Source organism: Cervus canadensis, chromosome 3 (assembly GCF_019320065.1).
Source record: "Cervus canadensis isolate Bull #8, Minnesota chromosome 3, ASM1932006v1, whole genome shotgun sequence".
NCBI classification, from domain to species: domain Eukaryota; kingdom Metazoa; phylum Chordata; class Mammalia; order Artiodactyla; family Cervidae; genus Cervus; species Cervus canadensis.
The window spans coordinates 81,065,623-81,075,727 of NC_057388.1; the positions used below are offsets into that span (position 1 = coordinate 81,065,623).

A 10,105-nucleotide genomic window follows, 5' to 3' on the forward strand; every position below is an offset into this window, starting at 1 on the left:
TGCTACAAAAATTGTAGTTTGAGGGTAGTCCTCCTCTTAGCAGTCTGAATTTTAGGGAAATGGGAGGAGAGATTTTGGTCCTTCAGTTCTCTGCTTTCATTTCTGCTGGGACGTGTATCAGTGATGGGATCTCTTTACCCACCATGTCTCTATATTCTCTCTTGTAAATCTATTTTATTGAAAGGTTTATCAGATATTTTTTAAATGTTCATCTTTGAAGGAAGGCTGTGGACTTTTGTTTTAGTTAATAAAAGAAGCTAATGTATACTGAGTATTTGATGTCTGATGGGTGGTGTTAGACTTTGTGAGAGTCCATTCTCTGATTTAATCCTAGCAATAGTCTATAAAGTTACTGTTAGTAGACTGACAAGCCTCACAATTTACTAGTAACAGGCACAGAACCAAAGTTGAACCTGGGACTTTTAGCCTCTAAATCTATAGAGGCTACTGTGCTAAGTACCTTGTCCTCCGAAGTTCAGCACACAGTGCTTTCCGCATGGTGAAAAATTAATTACAGTCAAAAATTAAGAAATACACATTTCCACAGTAGAAGAATAAATACAGCCCTAAACGTTAATTTGCTAATTATTTTTCACCATGTAGGATATAATTTGATAATCAATCTTACATACTCTATGTGTTACACAACTGTTTCCAACCTTCTTAAATTATTAACCTTGACCGCTGTGACATTCAGAAAACATATAAACGGAAAAATGCAATAATATTATCAGTAACCCTTTCTGTGTAATATGGTGAGCTGAGGGAAACGTGATGAGTTACTTTTATTTGGAAAAACATGTTACTCTGTTTTGACTCAAGGGTGTTGATACTTTTGGTGTTAGCCTGGATTTGTTTTCTTTTGATCATGCAATTACTGCCTTCATTTTCCTTAGTCCTTAGAGAAGGAAAAACATCCCAATTGCCAAATGCTAATGACGTGTTTATAGGGTCTTAAAGTGTACATCTCATTATGTTTCTGTTTTTCAGCTGAGAAAAGTTTATGGAGTCAGCATTTGTTTCTCTTGGGGGAATTTTGCTAGTATATTTTAAAGACACATTTACCATCTCCCTCAGGTGATTTGTGCCAGTATCTGTCCTTCATTATTAGAGCAACAGAAGTTTTTCCCTTTGCGGTCTTACACAGCTTAGATAAATTTAGTCTGTTCTTCCAAAAATACTAATAGTATACCTGCTGCATGTTTTTTCTGAAAATATTTTTTGTTCTTCATTTTTGGAAGTGTATGCTTACTCAGAGACAGCTTATGAGTCAATATGAGGTTTATTTCATACTTTTTAAAAAGTTTGACTTGAGCCTTGGTGTTAAGCATCCTGAAGATATCCTGGTTGTGATTGTTTTAATATTTAAGCAAATAAGAATAGCTATTTGTGTTTCTGTGAAGACATAAACCTAACATCTTGCCCATTTTTGTGATGAGGCCCCATTCTCTCCAGTCACACGAAGCCTGAATTGAAAATTTCAAGACACTGAGATTTTCTTAGATTCTTCTCTGGTTGGCTAGAGCTCCCACACAATGAAGAAGAAGAAGCAATTTTGATGTAGTTATTTTTGTTCTCATACATGCAGGAAGGGGATAATAATAAAAGCTTAGACTTGAATTTCATATTTTATAGTAACTTTCTTCTGATTTGGCAACTCTCTTGTTGGCAAGTTGTAACTCCTTTTAAAGAAAAGGACACAAAAATTCAAAGTGAGTTGCAAGTCCTAGTTTACCTAGATGAAGGGTCCCAAATTCAGCTTGGCAGTTTTGATCACAAGCTCTGTGATACTTGGACTTCACTTTGCATGGTTAGATGCCATGGAATGAAGAAAAATGGAGTAAGCACCTTTAAAATAATTTAAATTGCAAGATATTTTGGTATCCCACATTCAGTCAGAAGGCTTGTACTACGGTTTTAAATGTATATAATATATATCACATTGTACAATATGTGATAATATATATTTATTATACAATATACCTTACATATATACTCTTTCAGTATACTTTGTATATGTCTTAGATGGTCAAATTTTCCTTTTTAAGGAGTTTTTTTGACTGTGTCCAAGAGAGATAACCTAAAGAGATCTTTCACATTGTTCATTTGGAAATGATAGAGAGACAAACTGAGATTGTCCTTTCAACATATGAATCCTTTACTTTGTTCACAGCTGCAAACGTTTTTTGAGACATTCCTGAGAGCCAGTTCACCTCTTCAGGCTTTTGATAACATGAAGGAAGCCATTAGCAAACTCCTACTAGCCGCTGAAGTCTTCAGTGAAACATCTACTCTGGGACCAAAGATCTTCCAAAGGTAAAAGCAAATTTTAATGTTAAAAAAAAAAACCTACCTTCGGGAGGAGGAGCCAAGATGGCGGAGGAGTAGGACGGGGAGACCACTTTCTCTCCTACAAATTCATCAAAAGAATAACTGAATGCAGAGCAAACTTCACAAAACAACTTCTGATCGCTAGCTGAGGTCATCAGGCGCCCAGAAAAGCAGACCATTGTCTTCGAAAGGAGGTAGGACAAAATATAAAAGATAAAAAGTGAGACAAAAGAGCTAAGGACGGAGACCCGTCCCGGGAAGGGAGTCTTAGGCGGCCTTGCTTGGGCTAGGGTCCGGGCCTGAGTGCCCTGAGGACAATCGGAGGGAGCTTCTTTGAGGTGCCAACTTGAACTGTGGGAGACCAAAAGAGAGAGAGAAAATTAACCGGCCAGAACACACTGCCGGCCGTTTGCAGAACAAAGGGACGGAGAAAGTCCCGAGAAGAGCTCGCAGGCTGCGGACCGGCCCAGCCCAGCCGGAGGCAGGAGGCAGGGGGGAGAGGAAGGTCGCCGCGAGACACAGGGCGCAGGCACCCGACCGGCGCGGGCGGGGACTGGGGCTGGGGACGCAGAGGGCGGAAGGCGCGCGCTCCCGACTGGCGCCAGCGGAAACTGAGACTGGGTCCGCGGAAGGGAGTGGGTGCGCCACACCTGGGGATAGCGCGCCCATCAAGCCCCTGGCTGCCTGGACCGCTCTGACGGGGAAGGCACAGAGAGCAGGCGCAGCTTTTCCTTCCGCGCTTTTGTGTAACACCCGAGGGCTGGAACCTCGCGCAGTGCGGGGCGCGCTCCATATAGAGCAGCCGGGAGCCTGAGCAGCGCAGACGGAGAAAGCAGCGTCAGCCCCTCCCGGCAGCGCCAGCCCGCCCCCGCAGGGCCAGCCCCTCCCCGCAGCGTCAGCCCCGCCCCGCAGCGCCAGCCCCGCCCCGCAGCGTCAGCCCCGCCCCGCAGCGTCAGCCCCGCCCCGCAGCGCCAGCCCATCCCCGCAGCGCCAGCCCCTCCCCGCAGCGTCAGCCCCTCCCCGCAGCGTCAGCCCCGCCCCGCAGCGCCAGCCCATCCCCGCAGCGTCAGCCCCTCCCAGCAGCGCAACAGAACTAGCTACCTGAATAAGAGTCCACCTCCGCCCGCCTGTGTCAGGGCGGAAATGAGGCTCTGAAGAGACCGGCAAACAGAAGCCAAATAAACAAAGGGAACCGCTTCAGAAGGGACTGGTGCAACAGATTAAAATCCCTGTAGAAAACACCGACTTCACCGGAAGGGCCCTGTAGATATCGAGAAGTGTAAGCTGGAACGAGGAGCTATCTGAAACTGAGCCGAACCCACACTGACCGCAACAGCTCCAGAGAAACTCCTAGATATATTTTTACTTTTTTTTTTCTAAGTAAGGAAAAAAAATTTTTTTTTCTTTTTATGTTTTTTCTTTTCTATTTTTTCTCTTTTATTTTCCTTTAAAATTCCCTATTACTCCCCCATTACTCCTTAACTTTCATTTTCATAGATTTTTATGATTTTTTTAATTAGGGGGAAAAAAATTTTTTTTTTTCTTTCTTTTTCTTTTTTGTTTTTTTTTCTTTTTTTTTCTTTTTTCTTCTTTTTTTTTCCTTTCCGTTTTCTCTTTTATTTTCTATTTTTCTTTTTCTCTTATTTCTTTTAAAGTCCTCTAGTACTCCTCTACTACTCTTCATTTTCATTTTCACTACACTATAACCTTACAAAAAAAAAAAAAAGAGAAGCCCTATCTTTAAACAGAAGATTATTCTCTCCCAATCTTGACTCTCTGTTTTCTACCTCAGAACACCTCTATTTCCTCCTTTTCCCTTCTCTTCCCAATCCAATTCTGTGAATCCTTGTAGGTGTCTGAGATACGGAGAACACTCTGGGAACAGACAGCTGCGTAGATCTGTCTCTCTCCTCTTGAGTCCCCCTTTTTCTCCTCCTGCTCATCTCTATCTCCCTCCTCCCTTTTCTCCTGTTCATGTAACTCTGTGAACCTCTCTGGGTGTCCCTAACGGGGGAGAATCTTTTCGCCATTAACCTAGAAGTTTTATTATCAGTGCTGTATAGTTGGAGAAGTCCTGAGACTACAGGAAGAATAAAACTGAAACCCAGAGGCAGGAGACTTAAGCCCAAAACCTGAGAACACCAGAAAACTGACTACATGGAACTTTAAGTAATAAGTGACCGTCCAAAAGCCTCCATACATACACTGAAACCAACCACCACCCAAGAGCCCATAAGTTTTAGAGCAAGACATACCACGCAAATTCTCCAGCAACACAGGAACATAGCCCCGAATGTCAACATACAGGCTGCCCAAGGTCACACCTAACACATAGACCCATCTCAAAACTCATTACTGGGCACTCCATTGCTCTCCAAAAAGAAGAAATCAAGTTCCACGCACCAGAACACTGACGCAAGCTTCCCTAACCAGGAAACCTTGACAAGCCAATCGTCTAACCCCACCCACTGGGTAAATCCTCCACAATAAAAAGGAACCACAGACCTCCAGAATACAGAAAGTCCACTCCAGACACAGCAATCTAAACAAGATGAAAAGGCAAAGAAATACCCAACAGGTAAAGGAACATGAAAAATGCCCACCAAGTCAAACAAAAGAGGAGGAGATAGGGAATCTACCTGAAAAAGAATTTAGAATAATGATAATAAAAATGATCCAAAATCTTGAAAACAAAATGGAGTTACAGATAAATAGCCTGGAGACAAAGATTGAAAAGATACAAGAATTGTTTAATAAAGACCTAGAAGAAATAAAAAAGAGTCAATTAAAAATGAACAATGCAATGAATGAGATCAAAAACACTTTGGAGGGAACCAAGAGTAGAATAACGGAGGCAGAAGATAGGATAAGTGAGGTAGAAGATAAAAATGGGTGGAAATAAATGAAGCAGAGAGGAAAAAAGAAAAAAGGATCAAAAGAAATGAGGACAACCTCAGGGACCTCTGGGACAATGTGAAACGCCCCAACATTTCTAATCATAGGAGTTCCAGAAGAAGAAGACAAAAAGAAAGGCCATGAGAAAATACTGAGGAGATAATAGCTGAAAACTTCCCTAAAATGGGGAAGGAAATAGCCATCAAGTCCAAGAAACCCAGAGAGTCCCAAACAGGATAAACCCAAGGCGAAACACCCCAAGACACATATTAATCAAACTAACAAAGATCAAACACAAAGAACAAATATTAAAAGCAGCAAGGGAAAAACAACAAATAACACACAAAGGGATTCCCATAAGGATAACAGCTGACCTATCAATAGAAACCCTCCAGGCCAGAAGGGAATGGCAGGACGTCCTGAAAGTAATGAAAGAGAATAACCTACAACCTAGATTACTGTATCCAGCAAGGATCTCATTCAGATATGAAGGAGAATTCAAAAGCTTTACAGATAAGCAAAAGCTGAGAGAATTCAGCACCACCAAACCAGCTCTTCAACAAATGCTAAAGGATCTTCTCTAGACAGGAAATGCAGAAAGGTTGTATAAACGTGAACCCAAAACAACAAAGTAAATGGCAACGGGACCACACCTATCAATAATTACCTTAAATGTAAATGGGTTGAATGCCCCAACCAAAAGACAAAGATTGGCTGAATGGATACAAAAACAAGACCCCTATATATGCTGTCTACAAGAGACCCACCTCAAAACAAGAGACATATACAGTCTAAAAGTGAAGGGCTGGAAAAAAATATTTCACGCAAACGGAGACCAAAAGAAAGCAGGAGTTGCAATACTCATATCAAATAAATAGACTTTCAAATAAAAGCTGTGAAAGAGGGGACCAAGAAGGACACTACATAATGATCAAAGATCATCCAAGAAAGAAAGATATAAACATTAATAAATATATATGCACCCAACATAGCGGAAGCACCGCAATATGTACGGCCAAACACTAACAGTATTGAAAGAGGAAATTAATAGTAACACAATAATAGTGGAGACTTTAATACCCCACTCACAACTATGGATAAATCATCTAAACAGAAAATTAAAAAGGAAACACAAACTTTAAATGACACAATGGACCAGCTAGACTTAATTGATATCTATAGGACATTTTACTCCAAAACAATCACTTTCACCTTTTTCTCAAGTGCACACAGAACCTTCTCCAGAATAGATCACATCCTGGGCCATAAATCTAGCCTTGGTAAATTCAAAAAAATTGAAATCATTCCAGTCATCTTTTCTGACCACAGTGCAGTAAGATTAGATCTCAATTACAGGAAAAAATTGTTAAAAATTCAAACACCTGGAGGCTAAATAACACGCTTCTGAATAACCAACAAATCATAGAAGAAATCAAAAAAGAAATCAAAATATGTATAGAAATGAATGAAAATGAAAACACAACAACCCAAAACCTATGGGACACTGTAAAGGCAGTGCTAAGGGGAAGGTTCATAGCATTACAGGCTTACATCAAGAAACAAGAAAAAAGGCCAAATAACATGAACCTAACTTTCTACACCTAAAGCATTAGGAAAAGGAAGAAATGAAGACCCCAGGTTAGCAGAAGGAAAGAAATTCTTAAAAATTAAGGCAAAATAAATGCAATAGAATCTAAAGAGACCATAGCAAAAGTCAACAAAGCTAAAAGCTGGTTTTTTTGAAAAAATAAACAAAATTGACAAACCCATTAGCAAGACTCATTAAGAAACAAAGAGGAGAAGAACCAATTAACAAAATTAGAAATGAAAATGGGGAGATCACAACAGACAACACTGAAATACAAAGGATCATAAGAGACTACTACAGCAGCTCTATGCCAATAAAATGGACAACTTGGATGAAATGGACAAATTCTTAGAAAAGTATAACTTTCCAAAACTGAACCAGGAAGAAATAGAAGATCTTAACAGAACCATCACAGGCAAGGAAATCGAAACTGTAATCAAAAATCTTCCAGCAAACAAAAGCCCAGGACCAGATGGCTTCACAGCTGAATTCTACCAAAAATTTAGAGAAGAGCTAACACCTACCTTACTCAAACTCTTCCAGAAAATTGCAGAAGAAGGTAAACTTCCAAACTCATTCTATGAGGCCACCATCACCCTAATTCCAAAACCTGACAAAGATGCCACAAAAAAAGAAAACTACAGGCCAATATCACTGATGAACATAGATGCAAAAATCCTTAACAAAATTCTAGCAAACAGAATCCAACAACATATTAAAAAAATCATACACCATGACCAAGTGGGCTTTATCCCAGGAATGCAAGGATTCTTTAATATCCACAAATCAATCAATGTAATACACCCACATTAACAAATTGAAAGATAAAACCAGATGATTTATCTCAATAGATGCCAGAGAAAGCCTTTGACAAAATTCAACACTTCTTATGATTAAATCTCCAAAAAGCAGGAATAGAAGGAACATACCTCAACATAATAAAAAGCAATATGACAAACCCCACAGCAAGCACTCACCTCAATGGTTGAAAAATTGGAAAGCATTTCCCCTAAATCAGGAACAAGACAAGGGTGCCCCAGCTCTCACCCACTACTATTCAACATAGTGTTGGAAGTCTTTGGGCCACAGCAATCAGAGAAGAAAAAGAAGTAAGAGGAATCCAGATAGGAAAAGAAGAAGTGAAACTCTCACTGTTTGCAGATGACATGATCCTCTATATAGAAAACCCTAAAGACTCTACCAGAAAATTACTAGAGCTAATCAAAGAATATAGTAAAGTTGCAGGATATAAAATGAACACACAGAAATCCCTTGCATTCCTATACACTAACAATGAAAAAAACAGAAAGAGAAATTAAGGAAACAATATCATTCACCATTGCAACAAAAAGAATAAAATAAAATACTTAGGAGTATATCTACCTAAAGAAACAAAGACCTATATATAGAAAACTATAAAACACTGATGAAAGAAATCAAAGAGGACACAAATAGATGGAGAAATATACCGTGTTCATGGATTGGAAGAATCAATATTGTGAAAATGAGTATACTACCCAAAGCAATCTATAGATTCAATGCAATCCCTATCAAGCTACCAACGGTATTTTTCACAGAACTAGAACAAATAATTTCACAATTTGTATGGAAATAACAAAAAACCTCGAATAGCCAAATAATGTGGAAAAAAGAAGAATGGAACTGGAGGGAATCAACCTGCCTGACTTCAGACTCTACACAAAAAGCCACAGTCTCAAACAGTGTGGTACTGGCACAAAGACAGAAATATAGATCAATGGAACGAATAGAAAGCCAGAGATAATCCCGAACCTATGGGCACCTTATCTTCTACAAAGGAGGCAAGAATATACAATGGAAAAAAACAACCTCTTTAACAAGTGGTGCTGGGAAAACTGGTCAACCACTTGAAAAAGAATGAAACTAGAACACTTTCTAACACCATACACAAAAAATAAACTCAAAATGGATTAAAGATCTAAATGTAAGACCAGAAACTATAAAACTCCTAGAGGAGAACATAGGCAAAACACTCTCTGACATAAATCACAGCAGGATCCTCTATGACCCACCCCCCAGAATATTGGAAATAAAAGCAAAACTAAACAAATGGGACCTAATGAAACTTAAAAGCTTTTGCACTACAAAGGAAACTATAAGTAAGGTGAAAAGACAGCCCTCAGATTGGGAGAAAATAATAGCAAATGAAGAAACAGACAAAGGATTTATCTCAAAAATATACAAGCAACTCCTGCAGCTCAATTCCAGAAAAATAAATGACCCAATCAAAAAATGGGCCAAAGAACTAAACAGACATTTCTCCAAAGAAGACATACAGATGGCTAACAAACACATGAAAAGATGCTCAACATCACTCATTATCAGAGAAATGCAAATCAAAACCACAATGAGGTACCATTACACGCCAGTCAGGATGGCTGCTATCCAAAAGTCTACAAGCAATAAATGCTGGAGAGGGTGTGGAGAAAAGGGAACCCTCTTACACTCTTGGTGGGAATGCAAACTAGTACAGCCACTATGGAGAACAGTGTGGAGATTCCTTAAAAAACTGGAAATAGAACTGCCATATGACCCAGCAATCCCACTTCTGGGCATACACACTGAGGAAACCAGATCTGAAAGAGACAAGAAGCACATGCACCCCAATGTTCATCGCCCCAGCACTTGTTTTAATAGCCAGGGACATGGAAGCAACCTAGATGCCCATCAGCAGATGAATGGATAAGGAAGCTGTGGTACATATACACCATGGAATATTACTCAGCCGTTAAAAAGAATTCATTTGAACCAGTCCTAATGAGATGGATGAAACTGGAGCCCCTTATACAGAGTGAAGTAAGCCAGAAAGATAAAGAACATTACAGCATACTAACACATATATATGGAATTTAGAAAGATGGTAACGATAACCCTATATGCAAAACAGAAAAAGAGACACAGAAATACAGAACAGACTTTTGAACTCTGTGGGAGAAGGTGAGGGTGGGATGTTTCAAAAGAACAGCATGTATACTATCTATGGTGAAACAGATCACCAGCCCAGGTGGGATGCATGAGACAAGTGCTCCGGCCTGGTGCACTGGGAAGACCCAGAGGAATCGGGTGGAGAGGGAGATGGGAGGGGGATCGGGATGGGGAATAAGTGTAAATCTATGGCTGATTCATATCAATGTATGACAAAACCCACTGAAATGTTGTGAAGTAATTAGCCTCCAACTAATAAAAAAATTAAAAAGCAAAAAAAAAAAAAAACAAAAAGAAACTGTATCTAGTAAAAATAAAAATTTTAGG

General features: G+C 39.7%; 1 protein-coding gene across 1 annotated transcript in view; it reads left to right on the forward strand.

Annotated features, from left to right (window-relative positions):
• CPED1 (cadherin like and PC-esterase domain containing 1) overlaps nucleotides 1-10,105 on the forward strand; it is a 313,542-nt gene that overhangs the window by 139,087 nt on the left and 164,350 nt on the right. Inside the window, exon 8 of the mRNA XM_043463564.1 lies at nucleotides 2,174-2,316. Coding sequence (XP_043319499.1) covers nucleotides 2,174-2,316 — 143 coding nt within the window. The remainder of the gene's footprint in view (nucleotides 1-2,173; nucleotides 2,317-10,105) is intronic.